This window comes from Carcharodon carcharias, chromosome 18 (assembly GCF_017639515.1).
Source record: "Carcharodon carcharias isolate sCarCar2 chromosome 18, sCarCar2.pri, whole genome shotgun sequence".
Lineage (NCBI taxonomy): Eukaryota > Metazoa > Chordata > Chondrichthyes > Lamniformes > Lamnidae > Carcharodon > Carcharodon carcharias.
In genome coordinates this window covers 49,357,548-49,379,842 of record NC_054484.1, presented here as the reverse complement: position 1 = coordinate 49,379,842, position 22,295 = coordinate 49,357,548, and the positions used below count along the sequence as shown (strand labels likewise).

At 46.3% G+C, this 22,295-nt stretch overlaps 1 protein-coding gene across 1 annotated transcript in view; it reads left to right on the top strand.

The window, feature by feature from the left end:
- LOC121290964 (glutamate receptor ionotropic, kainate 1-like) overlaps positions 1-22,295 on the top strand; it is a 384,058-nt gene that overhangs the window by 249,643 nt on the left and 112,120 nt on the right. The window contains exons 5-6 of the mRNA XM_041212040.1: positions 1,021-1,074; positions 18,594-18,767. Of these exons, the coding sequence (XP_041067974.1) occupies positions 1,021-1,074; positions 18,594-18,767 (228 nt within the window). The remainder of the gene's footprint in view (positions 1-1,020; positions 1,075-18,593; positions 18,768-22,295) is intronic.

Below are 22,295 nucleotides of genomic sequence, written 5' to 3'. Positions count from 1 at the left end.
TTATAAAGATGTCAATATTTGGCTACAGTACCAGTTATACTTGTAAGTGGCAATGTGATTGGAAAATCTCATGTTAAATGCCGCAATACTTTGGCTTCAAAACATAAGCTGGGATTTTACAGTCCTGCTTGTAGCGGGAAACATTGCAGGCAGGATGGAAAATTTCCTTTGACTTCAGGCGGGAATTTTCGGTCTCATGGTGGGCAGGACCGCAAAACCCTGGCCGTAGATGATCAAAAGGACTCTGAGAATTAATATTAAAAATGGGTTATGTTTTCCTGCAGTTGCAAATTGTGAATGTGAAGCAGCCTCTGAGCCACTATTCACTCTCTCTGACTTACTTTCACCCCTTCATATTGGCTTCTTTTTCTTCCAGTCCCATAATCCCTGAATCTGCCATGACTCACCTGGCCTATACTCTTGGCCTCTCCAGTTGACCACCAATGTATTGGTCATGGCTTCCCCAGTACATACGCGCTATGCCCCTTTGATGTCTCCCACTTTTCCCAGTGCTGCAGAACACCTACTGTCCCCTTTCCCGCTAAACAGATGGACAACTCCAACCTGCTTGTTGCTTCCCTGATCAACTCCCCCAGCTTCCACATCCAGTTTTAGCATCAGGCTAATAAATAGCCCAGCCTGATGTCTCATAGTGAAATCCCAGCTGTGTTGTGCTGCCTTTCAAATGATAATAAAACCTGGGTGCTGTTCATGTGGATATAAAAAAGAAAAACACACACCCCAATATGAGGGAAGAGCAGGTGAGTTCTCCTGATGTCCTGACCAAAATTTACAGCCAAGGCCACCAAAATAAATTAATAGGTCATTTATAGCTGAATGTGGCATCTTGCAATGTGTAAATTGTCTTGCTGCTTTTTCCTGCATAAAAGCAATGGTTAAACTTCAAGAGAAATTCATTGGCTGTGAAGTATTTTTTTTAAATCCTGAGGATGTGAAAGGTGCTATATAAAGAACAAATTCTTTATTTCTTTGTTTAACACTGTTTTGTTCCCTTTGCAGATCCTTTCGATGGGAATGATGACTGAGTATTATCATTATTTTTTCACTACACTGGTAAGGCACCATTTTTAAATAGCTTTGCTGTAGAGACTGTGCCTGTAGTTTGTCTGTTTGTTGCTGATATGCTAATATGGAATTGACAATAGGAGCAATAGTTCAGCACCCACCTTTGAATGCCTTGTTGTTCCCAGAAACCCAAAATAATCAGAACCTTTGGACACAAATGCTGGAGCTGACATCAAATGTATTTCTCAGATCTCAGCATGTACTGTGGAATGATACATTGTTCCTTTGGTACACTGACTGTAGTGCAGTAGTGAGTGGTGTGGCATTCTGGATATAGCCATATACATGCACATAATGGTGTGGTTACAAACTCTTTTCGAATAATCTTGCACTTACTGTGGTGAGAACAATGATTCTTTACTTTTTATTGTCACATTACACTGCCAGTCAATTGTGAATATAATTAAATTGTTCTTTCTGTTATCTTATCCTTGGTATACCCGTAGATTGCAAACAGCTGATATATGTATCACCAGTTGTTGCCTGGATACTGACAAATAGGCCAGGATTTTCAGCTTGGCAAACAGGGGTGCAGCTTGCTCGCCGAGGTGTAAAATAATGCAGGGTGACATCGGGCGTGCATCCCCATGTCACCGCGCGTCATTTAGATTTTCAGCTTGGGGCGCGTCTGCCAAACTTTCAAAGGCCTATAAGGCCATTTAAAAACTAATTAAACTAATAAACTGAGCTGCCCACCCAACCCTAAGGTTGGCAGCAGGCGAAGAGCCCAGGCGGCCTTCACATTTTTCATGGAACCTCATCCAAGGGCGGGATGAGGTTTCATGAAGGGTTTATAAGTTGAATAAAAATTTTTATAAAAATTAATTGACATGTCCCAGCTCATGTGACACTGTCACATGAGGGGACATGTCTTAAAACTTTTTCTTTTCTGTATTTAAATTTTTAAAACTTAAACTAGTCTCCCTGAGGCACCTCTGTGCCTCAGGGGGATTTCTGCGCTCTTTCGCACACATGCACAACTCAGGGAACATCCCCCCCCCCTGCCCACCCACACAGGGAATGCACAGTACTTCCAGGCGCATGTCACACTGGATGGGCCTTAATTGACCCGCAACCACACAATCCCCCCAACCCCGCCACCACACAACCGCCGCCGCCCCCCCCCATAGAATTGGAGGACCATGGTATGACCTTTGGCAATGCAATTGACAGATCTCTGATTATGTTTGGATTTCTACGTTGAAGAGTTGACCTCATTGATTAGCCACAGTAGCCAGCACATTGATACTCAATAGCTGTCTCTGAGACAGTAGGCCTGACACGTTTTGCGTCTGTGTGATCTCATAGTAGGTGGTACACCGCTTTACTTCAAAGGTAGTCCATTCTTTGCCTTCTGCAGTCAACTGCAGAGCATTGAATGTTGTACCCAGTGTAGCCATTATTACTGAGTTTAGTAGCAGATCACTTGCCAGAATAATCAAGCAGTCTGCAGCTTCTGCTGCAATGCAGGATTCAAATGAGATTTGGGAACACATCACACATGCATATGAGCCTTTGTAAAATGTTGCGAGGTCTATTAAAACATCAAGTATGCTGGAATTAATGAACTAGGTATAACTAATCTATAGCTTTGTCATTATAACGCTGATGAAACTCTTCCTTTCACCAGTAATTTAGCAGCATGCAGTGACAATAGGTTTGATGTATACTTAACCCTCAAAAGCCATGGATTCATTGTAATTATATTTTTGAGTCTTTTCTTCCTTTTTACACTTGATGTCTTGTATCATTCTAGTATATGAATTCCAATTTACTATTCCTCCCAGAGTACATTTGCAGCCTTGATTTCCAAGTAGCTTTCAGTAAAATGTCCAGGATAATGAACAGAGTACCCTTTCTATTAACTGGCTGAGCTGCTAGAATTTTTCCTAGGGAGGGAATTTTCCATGCATGCCAGCGTCAAGTGTGATAGGTGGCATGAGCGGACAAAATGGCGCAATTGGTTTTATGATGGCAGGAAGCCAGGTTGCAATCGTCCTCTCAGCCCGCCAATAGCAGTCTGCGTTTCCCGCCATCGGTCGTTGGAACCTCATTGCAATACATCAGCATATCATCATCAGGCCAGCCTGCCAGAAACGTCCCACCCTGGATCATCTGTCCACATCGGCGGGAAAGCGCGCCAACGTGTTTCACAATAGCACATAAGCGACATGCACTTGGTGGCCTGACTTCGAGGGGAACTGGAGGGGAGGACACAGAACATTCTGCAGAGCTTGCAAGTGTCATCTGTTGGCTTTCAAGCTTCAGGGGCGCTGGGGGATTGGGGTTAAGTGCAGCCCTGTCGTTGAGGTGACTCATGAGGGTGAGGGGGAGTTGGGGGGCAAGTGCAGCCCTACCTCTGATGTGAGTGGTGGCAGGCATCAGCGGGGGGTTGGGGGTGGGGGGGGGGGATGCAGGTGGCAAGGGCAGCCCTGCTGTTGAATACAGCGCACAAACATTCAGGGTGCGAATAAGTTGGGTGAGGGAAGTGGCCACGCATCCGGGAAACCTGTAGAAAGTGACCATTTCTCTGCAGCTGGGACAGTTCAGGTGCAGCCACGTTGAAAAGATTGGGGTCGGGCCTTTAGCTTATCTGCCCAGTCAAGCAACACGGAGGCATCCAAGTGACACCAAGTTCTCCAGTGCTCCAGCCTCCACCCACAAATGCATCCATGAGGTCATGGATGTCAAATTTGTACTTCTGTGTATTTTGCCCGGGACCAGGACAGCCAGGATCCAAGAGCGATTAGATTCGCCCAGATCTCGGGATTCCCACAGGTGTAGGGTGTGATTGACTTCATTCATGTGGTGCTCAGATCTCCATCGTTACACACGGTGGAGTATATCAACTGCAAGGGCTTCCATTTGCTGAATGTGCAGCTGATGTGCGACCATGAGAAACGCATCCTGCAGTTGTGCGCATGGTTTCCAGGCAGTGTGCATGACGCCTACATCCTCAGTCAATCACAGATCCCTGACATTTTCCAGGGTCCACAGAGGCTGCTGGGTTCGCTTCTTGGGGTCAAGAACTACCCGCAGAGGATGTGGCTGATGACACCTGTGAGGCAGCCTCAGACTGCAGCAGAGCGATGTTATAATGAGGCTCATGCAGCAACTCACACCTTCATGGAGCAGACCATCAGGATGCTGAAAATGAGGTCCCGGTGCCTGGACCGGTCTGCTGGAGCCCTGCAATATAATCCACAGAGAGTGTCAGGCATCGTCGTCGTCTGCTGCACCCTTTACAACCTGGCGCTGCAAACTGGAAGAGGAGCTGGCTGAGGAGGAGATGGAGGAGCTGCACGTCTCATCCGATGAGGAGGACGCCAACGAGGATGAGGCTGAGGAGATCCTCGTAGGCAGCAATGACGGGGATGAGGCCCATGCACTGGCCAGACCAGGCAAGCACCCTCAGGAGGCCCTCATAGCTGCTAGGTTTGTGGAAAATGATGACGACATGCAGTAAGGTGACCCCATAGATCCTCACATTACATTTGTGAACATTTGACTCCAATCTGGCTTATGACAGTGCAAATACCCTCTGTGATAATGCCCCTGTCGTGGAGATGCAGCGGAGGCTCTAATAGTCGCTCGATTGCAGGATGATGATGATGGCATGCAGTGAGGACACTCCATAAATCTTCACATACTCTGAGAATGTCTGACTCCTGTCTGAGGGCAGCCCACTTGCGCTCTGTGATCAGGGTCATATCATAGAGATGTGGCCATGAAACTTTAGAAGCATCTGGTCCTTTGCCCACCTTAAGCACCTGAGCACTTCAGGAGCCAGAGCACAGCATCAGTGATCTCAGATGCTGAAGAGATGGGGGCCAGCCCCTCCTTAAATGTTCTGAGTGCACACAGAGAGAATGAGAGAATTCTGTGGCACCTGCCCATTACATTCTAGCAGCAATGATGAGCACCACAGAGGTACAGGCATCAGCAATGTGTCCATGGAGCGTGAAATCAGACCATCATTTTGGTCTGAAAGCTGCATGAAGCACAAGGAGGAGGCCCTGGAGAGAGACACCTGCCTTTATCTTGTTCAGAAAGATTTCACATCTGAGTGACAAGAACACTGCTCTTCAGAATAAGGACCCAAAGGCAGGGAGACATTATTGTGAGTTTGTTGACAATCGTGACCAGTATGTACAAGTGATTAAGACTCATGCCCATGCTGTGCAACTAATTCCCTTTAACTTTCCTAACCCAGCCGCTATGTCTTGGTGCTCCCCGGACATCCACAGCAGAGGTGGGGGCAGCCTGCTGACTGTGACGCCCTGTCTGTGGTGACTTTGGCGGGCATCCTCTGGAGGGTCGAGACTTGGTGGGCCCCAGCCTACTTTTAGGGTACTGTTGTTTGGCAGTGGTACACTGCTCAGCCTATGGAGCTGGAGCTGCTGAGGTCACAGGGAGAGGGGAGTTGAATGGGCCGGACACTCCCAGAGTCACCTGGATAGATGGCCGGAGGTGTACACCTGCTGGTCCTCCTCCCTATGAATGCCTGGGGGCCCCAGACTGACTCCTTGAGGAGAAGGGGTAGCTGAAATGAGATTGAGCTGCCCAGCACCCTTCATGTGTACACACTGTTGGAGGCCAACTATGGCAAGAGTTGAGCCTGTGCAGCAGTCCTGGACCAAGATCTCCATGACGGCCACCATCGTACCAGTGTTGACCTCGATACATTGGCATGCCGGTGCTATCACCTCAGAGTGAAGGCAGACAGACTCCTCCATCTTGCCTTGCAATCTGAGGAGTGCAGCGGACATCCCTTCCTGTTGTTCCCTATCTTGCCCTTGCAGCTCCAGCAACTGTGACATGACTGAGTCCAGAGGCTCATCATCTGACTCAGACTCAGCAACATTCTGGCCTCCAGCAGTCCTCCGAGTGCCAGACACCTGGGAAGTCCCTGCTGATACCTGTTGTGGATCAGACAATGTGATTTGCTCACCAGACTGTGATCCCAGGGCTAATCTAAAACTAGGTCCCACCCAAGGTGTGTATCTCTGCACTGTGATGGGACTACAGGGAGGGTACCTCCAGATTCCTCTTCAGAGGTTTCTTCAGGGCTTGACTAGATGCCCTGGGTCATGGATTCTGCCGGCTGTTTCCCAGATTTGCCTGCGAAAGCAAGGAGACGTAATTAGTTCATAGCAATGGCCTGTGAAAGAGGGCACAAAGTGCACTGCAGGACTTTCACTTGGTAGAGCACTGCCGGCCTCATTGTCAGCATGATCCACAATGGTCCAGATCATCGCCGGCTAGCTGGATGGCTCTGTTTTCAAAGTCCGTGAGGACCTTGATTTTGGGTCCACCGGCCTATGACTTCTCTCTCTTGTTGTGTGCTGGCTTGATTTGCATGAACAGAGATGGAGAAAATGTAAGCAGGACACCTGTCAGGCCAGTTGTTAAGTATACTTAGCCTGTGGGGGTGGTGAGTGGTCCCATGGATGGGATGAGGACAATAACAGTGAGTGTGAGAGAGTGAATGGTGATGTCCCTTGAACCGGCAATGCGTGCGGGCCCTGTGGACATGTGAAGGGTTTGTGAGTGTGTGAGCTGAGAGTGATGAGAAGAGTGACTTACCCTGGCAGAACGGAGATCATTCATCCTCTTGCTGCACCGGGTGGCTGTCCCCTTTTGAAAAGTGTGGGCACTGATCACCACTGCCATCACCTCCCAAACCAGATTAGTGAGGTTGCTGCCCATCCTGCGGCCAGATTGGGGATAGACAGCATCTGGGCGACCCTCCACAGCATCCAAAATTCGCTTGAGGGACATATCACTGAACCTGGGGGCTGCAGTCTTCTCCGGTTTCAGGGCCATGTCCTCCATGCAGCGGTGGTGGTCTGGAAGCACTGAGATGTGTGTTTGTGGCCGGACTGTAAACATGCCTTCCGGCATGATGCAGCGGTGGGGTGATGGCAGCCGGGCGAATGGGAGCCCGCCTGCCATGGAAACGGCGTGTTTCCTGGGAGTACATAAATAATGTGGCAGTTTCGGGACAATACGGTGTGAAAAACCGCCATTGCAGCCGATGGGTTTTACCGGTCCACTACCGCACTTAGTGTAAATCTGGGAAAATTCTGCCCTATGTCTGCAAAGGATCTCTCTCTCCCTCTCTCACCTTCAAAACATGGTACAATACAGCAGCATGAAACCCCAGTTTAGATTTAAACCACTAGTGAATTTATTCAACAAAAGATGAACAAGTGAATAAATTACAGCAATATTTATTTAAGTGGAAAACCTTTTATCATGATCTTCTAAAAGAAAAATATAAAAGATTACATTTAAATGCAAAACTATTCTTCTCTAAATAAAAACAATATTCACAGTGGCCCTGATAACCTGCCTCTGTTCCAGCAGAATCCCAGAAGGGCCAAAAAACCAGGCAGCAGCATTGATACACCAGGTTGTGACTTACTCCCAAGTTTCTGGGATGGTCTGGTGGAGGTAGAGTTTCTTCCCGTCCTTACAAGTCATCAGCATATTTAGAGCAGAGGGAGGGGACAACTGGATATTTAGGACAGCGTATGGTAGGCATAGCTAAGTTCAGAAATACTGACTGATCATGAGCTGGGAGATATGGGGTCCACCTAGCAGCCCAAGCAAGGATCTTGGCCTGCATTCCTGAAGATTTGGCCAGATAATTTTTGTTTGAGGTTTTGATAAGGAGGTTTCTGGGGGTAACCATATGTTTCATGTTGGTTTTTGGAGAGGGTGGGAGGGTGTGGAGGCTGGTGGCTGGTGGAAGCACCATTTCCTGCTTGGCTCAGGCCAATTGTTGGTACATGTTCTGGGTTCTGGTTTCTTTGGCAGAGTTCTCGATGAAGACCCAGGACCAGTAGATTTTCAACATTCATCCTTGCAGATTTTCAGGGCCAGTGTTTTTGTTTTCTTCTAGTGTTTCTTACAACTCCAGGAGCTATGCTAATCTGAATGACAGCTCTTAGAGGTTCCAGTTGATTCCTCTAATTAAAATAGATACAGTTTTTAAATATCCCTAAATGCAATTACTGGAACTTACTGAATTTAAATAATTATTGCCCACATTCAAAAATAACTAGCACCATAGGAACATTCAGCTGTTTAGCCTTCCGAGTCTGTTCCAGCATTCAATGAGGTAAAGGGTGATCTATGAACTCACTCCATATACCCATCAATGTCCCAAAATCCTTAATACCTTTTGTTAGCAAAAATGTATCAGTTTCAGATTTAAAATTAACAATTAACCTAGTATCAATTTCTATTTACGGAAAAGAGTTCCAAACCCTTACCATGCTTTGTGTGTAGAAGTGTTTCCTAACTTCATTCCTGAAAGGCCTGGTTCCAATTTTTAGCCCATTCCCCTTTGTCCTAGACTCTCCAACCAGCAGAAATATTTCTCTCTATCGATCCTCGGTTCCCCTTACTATCTTGAAAATTTCAATCAAATCACCCTTATCCTCAGAAATTCCAAGGAATACAGCCCTCATTTAATCCTAATTTCTGTAATCTCTCCTTGTAATTTAACCTATGGAGCCCATTTATCTTTCTGGTAAATCTACCCTGTACTCCCTCCAAGGTCAATATATCTTTCCTAAAGTGTGGTGCCCAGAGCTGAACATAATGTTCCGGGTCTGGCCTAACCAAGGCTTAGTGTAGCTCCAGCATGATTTTTACTTCCTTGTATTCCAGTCCTCTAGATATAAGTGCCTGCATTCCATTCAGCTTTTTAATTATTTTCTGTGCCTCTTCATGACATTTTATTGATCTGCAGACCCCAAGATCTCTTTGGACTGCTACTGTTTTTAGCTTTGCACCATTTTGGACTTGGCAAATGGCAATTACATGTGAGACCAAACATATTGGCTGACCACAAGCTGGGAGATGTAGGGCCCACTTGAGGATCCAAACCAGAATCTTGGCCTGTGCTCCTGAAGATTTGTTCAGTCAGTTACATCTTTAACAAGTCACATAGCCTTAGCTAACTTGGGCCCTCCCTCAAGCTTCATAAACAACCAACAAAACCTGCAGCGTTGATACCAAATTAAATTTGGGATAAATTTCTACCAGTAAATAGATTTTTTTCCCCAAACTACTTCTCCACTATTTCTTTGCCTGTCAAGATGGTGACAGAACCATGACAAGACTAAATATCCACCTCCCTCATTCCTCATTGATTGTTATTTGTGTTCTTGGCCACAGCTAATTTTCTGAGATTGCAGCATTTACACATTCCAGGTGGGCACCTGCGACATTTTCATCAAAACTGGGGTGCCATTTGATCAATTTTAAAAAATAAAAATTTGTCCCATTTTCAAACTGACAGTTTTCAATTGGAATTGATTGTTCTGCGAGTGTTTGCAACAGGGAATGGAACTCTTAAATTTGATGGGCAGAATTTTTCCGTCTGCAAGCTGGGGGCGGGGCCTGGTCGCCGACGCGAAAATGACGTTGGGGGGGGTGGTTCTCCCGACTTCATCTCGCCCCATTTAAATATTCAGGAAGGCAGGGGGACAACGCAATCAGCTGTCCGCCCACCCACCTGTCAATGACCAGTTGAGGCCATTGACAGGGTAGTTGAATCAATTAAAAGCCCTGCCCGTCCAACCAAGGTTGGCGGGCAGGCCAGGAGCCCCAGTGGGCTTCTGAAAAATCATGAAACCTCATCCACCGCCGGGATGAAGTTTCATGTCGGTTTTAAAAAACTTTAATAAAGTTTCTGTGATATTTATTAACATGTCCCATCTCGTGTGACATTGTCACATGAGGAGGAGATGTTAATAATTTTTAAAATTTTTCTAATTTTAAACTTTCAAAAACTTTCAGCGTTCTCCCTGAGACAGCACTTTGCCTCAGGGAGATGTGCACTCCTTCGCGCGCATGCACGAAACAGCGCACTTTGACAGTTGGGGAATCCCCCCTGCCCACACAGGAAGCCTTAATTGGCCTGCCCACTTAAAATGGCGGCGGGGCCCGTTTCGCCGGCGGCAGTCGGCTATCTGCCCGCCGCTGAGCCGGTGGGGCCCGCCCACCTGCCCATTAAGGGCAAAATTCTGCCCGATATGTTCTTCCCCTAGCAACGGCAAGGTGAAAATCTCAAGACATATGTTGACTATTTCCCTCATTAGCACAGTACAATAATACACCTACCCAGGCCCATCCCTAAATCATTCAAAAATTCTGAAGGGTAGGAACTTAGGGCAAGACTTTCAGCACCCGCCAGGATCAGAGGTGGGTGGGAGCTAAAAATAGTACCACCAGCCTGAGTGCGGGTTCCGCAGCTTGATCTCTCCGCCAGACCATTTTACAGAGGCAGAATGTGGGGCCAGCAAGTCTGCATTCCTGCATGCAGCAGGTAGCTTACGTGGCTCATTAAGTGCCACCTAAGGCCAATTAAAGGAGGCCCACTGCAGACAGGCCTAGAGGCCTTTGAGGGGAGGCCCTGAGCCCTTAGAGGCATGGCTGCTAAAGCCATTTTTAAGTCAGATTTTAAAAAGCTGGAGAGAGTGTACCTCCATCTTGTAGCACCCTCTTCCATCGCAGCCTGCTGCCCCTTTGAAGCTGGAGGGCCCTCCAGCTTCAAGAGCTCAGCTGCCATCCTTAATTGGACAGCGAGCTTGTCTCCAGGCCAATTTTGGACCACCCCTGTGACAATCACAATGAGTGACCACCTGCCCCCAGGGCGAATTTGAGGCCTAAGTTTTTCTCTCATCGGGCACAGGTGATTGGCGGGCCCGGGAGTGGGTGGAAAACAGGCCCCCAACCGCGAGTGACCCCCGACTGTCATTTCACACTGGCTGGCCGGCCAGCGTGAAACATACCCTGAGAAAGGCTCAGCACTGCCAGTGGGAGCGGAAAGGGGGCGGACGCCAACTTCACCACAGGGGCTGGTGAGCACTTCCAATGAGCTGCCTGAAAGCAGACAGCTGCCTTAGGGAGCTGCAGATCGCCATATAATAAATGAAACAACAAAAATGCTGCAAAATACGTTCATGTAGCACAATCAAGCACCTGAAAGCATACCTCATTAAAAAAAACTCCCCAGATTATCTTTTCATTTTACTTCCCAACGGAGATTTCATCCCGCCCCGAATCGAGGTTTGAGCAAAAATGTAAAGGCCGCCTAGCCAATTGGCCCAGCCGCCAACCATAAAAGTGGATGGGCCACGAAAAGTCACTTTCAATTGGCTCCTTAATGGGTTTAATTGTCGACAGGGGCGCTTCCGACAGCCACGCCAGCCCACCGAGCGAGTGACGGCATTAGGATGCTCCCCCGACATCACCTCATGCTCTTTCATGGCCGGTTGGGTTGGATGCACACCCACCCATGGGATGTAAAACTCTGGCCAATGTGTGTGGGTTCAGATCTTATTTTTGCCTTGAGTTTTTGTAACTAATTTTGAAGCAAACTTGGGCTGGTGTCTGGTGACTGGTGTGACAATGACTGGTGTCTAAATTAGAGGGACATCTATCAATTTGTTTTGCAAGGCACACCTGTTCTATTTTTGTCACAGTCCCACCCTAACTCTGTATATAATCAGGTGAGCTAAACAATGCAGCAGTCTGGGAATTAAATGATTGTTCCACACTGTCCACAGATTATCTCCCAGTGCTTTAACTCTCAAACCGTTGATCAATCTTGTCCCTCGTGGAGCACTGACATTCATAAGCCTCCAGTCAGTTCCTTCATCCTCACGCTGGAGGCTGTAAAGATGTCTTTACTGAGTCGTAGCTCATCTATTTCACTAAGCTTGCATCAGTATCTCCCACCTCAATATCTAGGGTTGCGCCAGCAGGACTCTACTTATCCTGATGAATCTTGGACATACACACAACCCCGTGGTCACTGTCAAATCCAGCAAGAGTCAGCCATGTAGCCTCTTATGGTAAAGCTATAAGTTATAATTCATTCAGCTACAATTTTATATTATGTGATGTCTATTAATTTACAGTAAAATAACCTATTAAATGGACAATTTCTCTATCAGGAACATTTGGAAATTCTTATCTAGTTTTGTTCTTTTAAAATATAACTAAGTTATTGAAATGGTATTAATTTTGGAGTGCTTCATATTGGCCATAAATAACATCTAGTCATGCCTCAGCCCAGGGTGTGCACTGCAATGAGCTATGTATTGGTGATATATTACTGCTGCATATGTTGCTCTTAAACCTATTAGAGTGATATATTGACACCCTTCTAATCATCAGCACAGGCTCAATCTCTCTATAATAAATCACTTAGAATGTCAGCCCAAACTCTAGAAATAACATAAATAACCTGCAGTCTTGTCAAACCGTATGTAAATTGCAGGGTGATCCTTGTGTGTCATTCGTAATTTTGTGCCACTAGAACAGCTTATTTTAGCTTTTGACAGTCGCTTGGAATTCTTCCCCAATAATCACAGTCTGTATTAATCCCTTGAGAAGCATGGTAGCATTTATGCTTTACATTTTGTTCTGAGTTCATTTGCAAGAATATTAGAAATTGAATATTTAAGCATTCATATAGAAATAGTTAACATTTCCCTGACACGTTAACAGACATGGAAATTAATTTTCTGCATGCTCTGTGGTGAAGAAAAAAAGTCTAGCAAGTTGCAATGGTCTTGGGCACCGGGTGGTGTAGTGTTGGCACATTGCCCTTTTATTTCTGCAATCCACATTTGATTGCAGGTCAAAGGTCTGCTACACCCAGCTGTAAGCATTGGTCTTGAAGCTAGTTTGAGTAGTCTCTTTGTAGGTGAATCCATGGCTCCAATCTGCTCAGAATTTGTCACTTGGTTGACAGTCTCACAACCAAAAGGCCACAAGAATGACTGGAGCGAAGCAAAAAAATAATGAGCTGGATTTCCTACCTCCATGCTTGTATTTTTGATCCCGTTTCTTTCAATGGGCAGGAGGTTATAAACTGTAGTGCAAAACAATCACGCCGATGTAATTGGGGTTGATAATTTAAGGCTGGATAAATGAATGTGTTAAACCAGAATAGAGAATTTTAATTGATGCTATTACTGACTTCAGTGTGCTTGATGCTGGTAAATTTATGGAAAAAATTTCTATTTGCTAGCTTGGTGAGCACAAAATCCATGTTTGACTTTTCTGAAACAAAAAGCAAGGATGAAGATTTTGTATCAAACTGACCTTTCTTAAAATTCCCTCAGCTGAACTGAAGCTGCTAACTTTTGACAATACATTTTGTGTTGTCATAGTAATCTTCACTATAATGAATAGGGCCCAACTTCTTCAGGTAATAATTCTGGCAGTTGCACTGGTATTTTGCCCAGTGGTGCCCACCAGCCCTGAGTCTGTGGAATTTTGCAGGAAAAGTCAAAGGGCACCTAAATTTCCTCAGGGAACCAATAGTGCCAGTGGAGTGATGACTCCTCTTTTAGGGCATCCCTTCCCTCGGCTCCATCTCAAAGCCATTTTTCTTGTCAGAGATGAACACATTTCCACCATCAACCTGGCAAGGCAGGTTGGAAAGTCTCAGAAACTGCTAAAACCAGGCATGACTGCTATTTTCCAGGTTGTTCTGCTAGTCCCTCATCAGAGTTACTGTGGAAGGCTGACAGAAACCATGAGGGATTTTCAGCCCCTATACTTAATAATAGCATAGAAGGGAGAGTTAGAAATTATTCATTGTGGGTCGATGGTATGGTAATTTTGGTAAGAATGTGCAAATGATGCATTCATTTCTGGTCAATGAGATCATGGCATTACACATGATAACTGGTACTTGTATAATAACTAAGTGTTTAATTGCATTCAGGTGCTAGGCATTAACTGGGGATTTACCTTTTTTAATTCATTTGTGGGCATCGTTGGCTGGGCCCGCAATTAATGTACATCCCTAATTGCCCTTGAGAAGGTGGTGGTGTGCTGCCTTCTTGAACCACTGCAATCCATGTGGTGTAGGTACACCCAAGTGCTGTTAGGGAGGGAGTTCCAAGATTTCGACCCAGCGACAGTGATGTATTCCCAAGTCAGGATGGTGGGTGGATTGGAGAGGAACTTCCAGCTGGTGGTGTTATCAAGGGTAGAATGTTCACCTCGGCCGGCGGACTCATGCCCAGCCTGCTCAAGCATGAAACGACACGCTCGATGACACGCATCCCAATGTCAATGCTCAGTCACACGCGGGAATCAGCAGTGTGCCCGCCAACAATTAAAAGGCCTATTAAGGCTGTTAAAGTGTCAATTAACTTAAATTTTTTGCTGTCTTTCCAACCTTACATTTGGCGGGCAGGTGAAAAGGCCAAGCAGCCTTTGCATCCACTGTGGATGATATTTCTAACATCAAATAAAAATAAAATACATTTTTAAATATTTCACTTACAACATGTCTCTACTCGTGAAAGAGTCACATGAGGGGATGTGTTTTGTAACACTTTTTAACTCTTTATCTCGTGCACTCACCCTCATGCGCAAAGTTTGCGCTCGCCCTCCCCCCCCACCCACAGCCGCACAGGCAGCAATGAGCATGTTTCACACTGCGCTGGCCTTATTGGGCTGCCAGCGTGAAATTGCCTCCTGGCCTCAATCACGGGCAGCGATCAGCTTCCTGACCACCCCCACCCACCGAGGTAAAAATTCTGCCCCATGTGTCAGCTACCCTTGTCCTTCTAGATGGTGGTTGTGGGATGGAAGGTGCTGTCTAAGCAGCCTTGTTAAATTCCTGCAGTGCATCTTGTAGATGGTACACACTGCTGCCACTGTGCCTCGGTGTGGAGGGAGTGAATGTTTGTGGATGTGGTGCCAATCAAGTGGGCTGCTTTGTTCTAGATGGTGTCAAGCTTCTTGAGTGTTGTTGGAGTTGCACTCACCCAGGCAAGTGGAGAGTATTCCATCACACGCTTGACTTGCGCCTTGTCGATGGTGGATAGGCCTTGGGGAGTTAGGAGGTGAGTTACTCGCCACAGGATTCCTAGCCTCTGACCTGCTCTTGTAGCCACAGTATTTATAAGGCTAGTCCAGTTCAGTTTCTTGTCGATTGTAACCCCCAAGATGTTGATAGTGGGGGATTCAGCAATGGCCGTGCCACTGAATGTCAAAAGGAGATGGTTGGATTCTCTCTTGTTGGAGATGGTCATTGCCTGGCACTTGTGTGGTGCGAATGTTACTTGGCACTTGTCAGCCCAAGGTTGGATATTCTCCAGGTCTTGCTGCATTTGGACATGGACTGCTTCAGTATCTGAAGAGTTGCAAATGGTGCTGAACATTTTGCAATCATCAACGAACATCCCCACTTCTGACCTTATGATGGCAGGCAGGTCATTGATGAAGCAGCTGAAGATGGTTGGGCCTTGGACACTACCCTGAGGAACTCCTGCAGTGATGTCCTGGAGCTGAGATGATTGACCCCCAACAACCACAACTATTTTTCTTTGCGTTAGGTATGACTCCAAACAGTAGAGAGTTTTCCTCCTGATTCTCATTGACTCCAGTTATGCACATATATAAAAACAATCTGAAACTGTGATTGTTGGATTGGAGCTGCACAATAGCTCATGTGTGTTATTAAATAATAGCTTGTAAGTGTATAAAGACTCATCTCCAGTTCTATCTTTACTGTCAGGCTATCTGAGTGGCAACAATAATTCAACACCACAGAGACCTTGACACATTTTTGCCCTCATCTTTGATAACATGGGTTAATAAGCACATAAAGTGCTATTATTATGAAAAAAAGCTAATGGAGGTGAAGAAAGAGGATGAGCATATTTAGTGCAAGGGTTACACTGCCCCCAACTACAGATCATGGGAATGAGGTTACTGAGCAGTTGGACAGAATATCCAGAATCCCCTGACTTGGTGCCACAAAGGATTTAATTATGTGCATGACAGAGCCAAAAAGAGCACATTCAAGTGCTGCATGAAATGTTCCCTACAGGGGAATGAAAGTACCGGCAGTTTTTGTTGGAGAGCGGTTGGATATAATTGAAAATTACAATGTCTGACCTGGTAAGTGCCTTTTAATTTATAAAGCACGTTATTCATAATATATAAAATACAAGGTTCCACATTTTCATACACAGTCATCTTTGATGATATTTATGACGTTTGGATCAAAAAGGTGTCATTCTGTTTTTGCCTTTGCAGGTTAGATTGAACCACTGAGTTCCCAGAACTACCGAATTCTGTCCCAGAATTTACCTTTGCGAGTGAAACTACAACATTGTGGGCACTGATAACAACATCTCACCATCTAGTGCCTGAGGAGTTACAGAGGGGAAAATGCCTTCTTTCCAAACTAGAAAGAGAAAGGGATATGATGCAGGAATAAGGAAGAGGAACAACCTAATCCCCATGGCTTTACCTTCAAGGAGCAAATTGTGCTGCAGCGATGCTATGTTGCCATTGGAGATCTCTGATCTTCAAGGCAGCATATTATGTAAGAACTGTCCATTTATTGAACAACACAGCAAACGCTAATGCAAGAAGATTTAGATTAGAATTCCTCCTGACAGAATTATCAGTCTACTGTACAAGGCAATGTAAATAATGTGTCTTTAGCATTGGAGTCAAGATATGCAGGCTAATTTAATGGATTTGGGGGCTGGAGGGGCGGGTGCAGGGAGCAGGACTTTCACCATGACGTGGAGGTGAGAATGGAGGCAGGTGGGTAATTTTCTGCCATTTGCCTGCACCATCCCGATCCCGAGCCATTTTCCTGAAGGCCCCATCAGGGTGTGAGGGGGTTAGGGGGAGGGAAATGGCTTCTCACCTGGAAGCAGCAGGTAGTTTGTTAAAATAACTTATAGGCTAATTGATTGGAATTTTCCAGCTGGCCCCCAGGCCGCTGGCAGTGTCGGGAGCATGGTGGCTGCCTGGAAGTGACCTCCCAGTGCTGGACTGGGTGGGTGGGTGGGTGGGGGTAATTAATGGTGGCCTAGCAGCTGTGGCCATTTTTAATTTCAAATTTTGAAGTTGTTGAGAGGGCACTTCAAGGTGAATGCACCCTCTCTGTCCTTTACCTGCAATAGCAGGCTGCCACTCCTTCCGCTCTGGAGAGCCTCCTATTGGCCCTCTGGGCAAAATCCATGTCAGGTGACTGCTCCCAACACGGTGCAGGGTCAGGACCCCAATGTTAGGGTTCTGATCCAAAATGCAAAATCCTCTCCAGGGTTGATTTACAGTTGTCCCTCACTGCTGGATAAGGATATCTTGGAGCAAGATTTTTTGCTCGGCATGCGGGCGTGTGCCCAACACGCCCGAGCGTGGAATAAAGCGTGTTGACATCAGCCAAGCGTACCGAAGTCAATGTGCACTCTCGCGATAGATCGCTCGGCGGGTGCGCACCGGAGCTGGCAGCACGCCCGCCAACAAGTAAAAGGCCTAATAAGGCCATTAAGTTAACAATTGTGCTGAATTTTTCACTGTCCGTTGACGGGCAGGCGAAAAGGCCAAGTGGCCTTTGCATTTTTTAGGAAACCCCATCCATGGGCGGAATGAGATTCCCTAAAGCAAATAAAAATGAAATAAAAATTTTGCACTTGAATTAAAAGTGTGTCCCTGCTCATGCGACTCTGTCACATGAGGGGGACATGTTTTATGACATTTTTATTTTCTTCATTAGTTTTTTTTAAACAGCGCTTCATCTCCCTGAAGCACGTAGCTGATTCAGGGAAATCAAAGCGCTCTTCCACGCACATGCGCCAAGTTCATGCTCAGCCTGCTCGCCCTCCTCCTCCTGCCCGCACAGGCAGCACTGAGCCTTAATTGGCCCGCCCACGTAAACTCACGGTGCGGTGCCAATCACGGGCAGTGGTTAGCTTCCCGACTGCCCCCACCCGTCCCTGCTGAGCACCCCCACCAAGGGCAAAGTTCTGCCCTAGGTGTTGAATACAATTTGCACTGCATCCTGGTTTGACTAACATAGCAGCTGGCATATCTTCAGTCTGGAATGTTGGTTTGACAGAGATTAGGGATGGCTCACAATCTGTACTGCATCAAATGATTAACAGCATGCCAGATGTTATTCATACCTGGCTGCTCCCCATAAGGCTGTAAAATTTGATTTGGAACCATTAGGACAAGGATTGTCTGATCTGAGTTATCTGTAATAGTGTCAGATATAAGCTAGCCTCCATTACATAACATTAAATGCGAGTGAAGTAACAAAATATCTGTGTACCTGTTCCTAACCTCATTCTTTCATTCAGAACTGAGCATATCTGTTCCCTCCCTTAAGGCAACAATCATCTGAGTACATAAGGGCAGAAGGGTAAACTCAATGGGTAGACATATTAATTAAAGCAAATGGATTCACATTACATTTTTGAAATGAATGCAGTTGTTCATTCTTAGTTACTGTTTATGTTTCTGTCAATTTATGTTGAGTATTTTTAAAACACCATTCCAGTGGCAGTAATTACCAGGAGTGCTGTCACCCTGCCCAGGGTAAGACCCTGCATTCTGTAATACACATGTAGTAATTTTATCCTAGATGGGCCTATCATCGTTAATTAGAGTGCAATTGCCTTTTAAAATTCCTATCTTGTGGTCAACCTCTGCAGGATCTATTTGCATTAAACCTGGAACCCTATCGATATAGTGGTGTCAATATGACAGGGTTTCGCCTCCTAAATATTGACAACCCACGTGTTGCATCCATTATCGAGAAGTGGTCCATGGAACGGCTTCAAGCACCACCCAAATCTGATTCAGGACTCCTGGATGGGATGATAACAGTAAGTACTCTTTAAATGTACTAGAAGAATATTAAGGTTCTATCGTTAGCAATGAAATAATGTAACTTACGTTTAGAACAACTGTTACTGCTAAGATAATTTATTCTTCTCCCTAAGGTACAGATTGCTGCAAATTGTGATTTTTACCAAAGAGTGGGAGGAGTAGACATTTTATATTTGATACTCATACGATTGTCCATTTTGTCAAGTGGAGATTATTGCTATTTAACAAGTTTTCTTTCTGGTCTCCACAAGAGATTCCTGCTGAAACACCTTATGTCATATTCATTCTAAATGATGAAGTAGGGCAGCACAGCAAAAAAAGAGGTTTCTTTATGATCTTGTGGTTCAGGCGTACATGCCTCATTAAGCTGTTGCATTTGCTAAAAGAAAAGCAGAACGAGGTACCAATTGAAATTATGAACCTTTACAGCTGTTGACAAATGAAATTAGTTCTGGTAGTCTTAGTCCAGATGGTGCAAATGAAAGAACAAAGCAGTTAATGTGCCGCTCTCATCTCTGAAAGGTATGCATAGAAAATGATACATGCTGAAATGGGTGCCTGTAAGAGCCTACACAATATAGTATGTTTGGCAAATCAAGACCAATAATGAAATGATACTTCTTTATGAGTTGAGAGGTAGGATATTAGTTTACTATAATTTTAATAAGTCCTCCTGTGTACTTTTGCATCAGATGTTAAAGCATATTAATGTTGCTGGTGCAGTTTAAAGGCAGTATGTAAACAATAGCTGGAATTTTCCATTCTGGAGTCTAAGTTCAGCAGCAGGAGCGAAAGCAAGAGTGATTTCCGCTGGGAGCAGCGGAACGGCTGCCACGCATGATCTTGCGTTGTTCAGCTCATTACATATGCATCCGCGCAGAGCATGGTGAATCTCACAGTGGGAGCGAGTAGGGGGTCGCCATCCCCACCATTATCTCATGGGGTCAAAGGTCCTGGCACCATATTTAAAGGGCACCCAGACAACCATTCACTCACTGCAAGCCAGGAGCTTCATATTCTCCAGATCACAGTGGGTATGTCACAGAGAAGACATCCTGTGGCCCCCAGAGTTTAGCGAAGCCTCCCTGCAGATTCTCCTTCAGGCTGTCCTAGAAAGGCGAGAGGTGCTGTTTTCTAGGGATGGCTGCAGGAGGCCCTCCTGCCTGACCGCAGCAGCCTGGACGGAGGTCACAGCAGAGATTAGTGCCCATGGGCCTACAAGACAATTGCCTAAGAGCGTAGAAAAAGGATGAACAATCTGCTGCGCTTCTCCAGGGTAAGTGGAACAATCTACCCACTGCAAAGTGACACTCATGAGGACCATCAAGCAGTGTAAGTGAGCAATTGCAGAGGGATGTCAGACAGGGATTTGGGTTGCAGGACTCAGCAGCAACACTGAATGTGTGCCAGCCACTTCCTGCTCTCAATCTTATATCAGTCACAGCACGTCCTGCTTGTTGATCGCTTACTGGGAAGGGCTCAGAAGCTGGCATGGGCATGCATGCTCCTAAACTGCCCATGCACCCATAGGGATGACAACCAATCCTTCTGTCTGCCTGCAGGACGAGAACTTGCACAAGAGGAGGAAACGGGCCAAGACCAGAGGCAGCCTGCCTGATATTCGAATCCTGACCCCTTTTGAGGAACAGGCTGCAGAACTAATCAGAGAGAGCAGGGCTGTGCCTGTGCTGAAGACTAGATAGGACACCCCCATCAAGTCAGTGAGGATGCCTTCAGTCTGCAGTTGTCAGGTGTGCCCACATCTTGCTTTAATAAGGGAGCCTGCTTAGGCATCCACTAAATCTTTCTCCATCCCAGGTACCAGCAAGAAAATGGGACACCCACAATGGAAACCAGCCCCAACCCCGGATGATGCCTCAGAACGTTCAGAGGATGTACCATCACTGTGTTCACCTGCATGCTCCACCAGCACAGAGACATTCACCTTGGTGATTGCACATTCTAGAGTAGACTCAGGGTCACAGTCTGGTGAGCACATCACTGACACCAGTCCGCAGATGGCAGAGGCAGAGACAGCTGAGGTCTCTGAGATTCAGAGGACTGCTGGAGACCAGGCCATAGCTAAGCCCCTTGCAGATAATGAACCTCTGGACTTGGCCATTAGACACTTGTTGGAGATGCAGAGACAGGCAAGGTAACATCAGGCAGAGATGCCAGGAGCTATGTGCAGACTGGACCAAAGACTGGAGGAGTCCATCCGTGTTCTGTCTACTATCATGGTTTGGGCTGGTGAGCACTTGGCTACCTCCATGGAAAGGATGGCAGCCACCTTGGAGACCCAGGTCTAGCAGAGCACTCTGTGGCTGCTGGATATGCCCTCAGTCATGTACTCCATCGCTGTAAAGCCATGGGTGCAGTGAAGCACTGGCTAAGTGAGAGGGGGACGAGGCATCTCGACTTCCCTCCAGGTGCTCCTTCTTGTCAAGGAGTCAGGGAGGTGCCATCAGACCCCACAGGAAGGAGGAGCACCAGCTAGGCACTCCAGGGTCTTTAGCCCAGGACACTCCAAGGGTATCCTGCCATTCCACTTCTCCTCTGCCAGTGATCCCATCACCTCCAGCAGGTCAGGTCAAGGAAGGTGAACCTGCACCTGAACAGGAGGCCCCTTTAGTCAGCTGGGGCCCTCTAGGCCTCAGGCTACCAGAGGACACCTGCCGAAGCCATCTCAGTAACAGGACAAAGTAGTCAGCAGGCTGTCTCCACCTCAGCTGTGGATGTTAGGGCAGTGCCTAGACATAGTAATAGGAAAAGAAAGACAAAGGAGTTTTGAAAGTATAAAGGTGGCACAGGTGTACAACTATTGTATATACTTCTGGCACTTGTAAATAGAGGTTTAATTGCCCTGTGTTCAGGATGCTGTGTTCACATGATGCTGCTGGTTGCTGCCATGGTCATGGTGAATAAAGGGCATTGCACTTCATTCCCAGTCAGATTCTGATGATGTGGTTCTAACAATGCATCATTTATTGTCTCACATCATCAGCAGTGTCATCATTGAGTATTCTGACATAAGTATGTTTCAGCCTTGGCCATCATTCATGAAAGTGTGACCTAGACATGCATCAGGCAACCCAGCAAGCATTGCTCACCTGGTTATGAGCTTCTTAGAATACTGTCTGGGCAGTGTTTGCAGTCGTCATTACATATCCTGCTGGTGTCCTGATGAGACTTATGAGGAGGATGCAAAGAAGCCTCAAGGGAAGTTAGACAGGCTAAGTGAGCGACCAGGAGCATAGCAGATGGAGTATGAGGGTCAAAAATAACTCTGAGCTAACATGCAGGTGCAGCCGGCAAGTAAGGAGGGAACTGTCAAGTTGCCCTTGATTGTGAGAGAGATAGAGCGTAAGATTAAAGAGGTTTAGCAGCGGTTGACTGAAGCCTTGCTGGGTCTTCACTTGGGGTGTTGTCTGTCCTGTTCATCTCCTTACCTAGGGAAGGATTGCCCTCACATGAAGGAATTGCAACCAAGGTTCACCAGATTATTTCCAGGGACTGGGGGATTA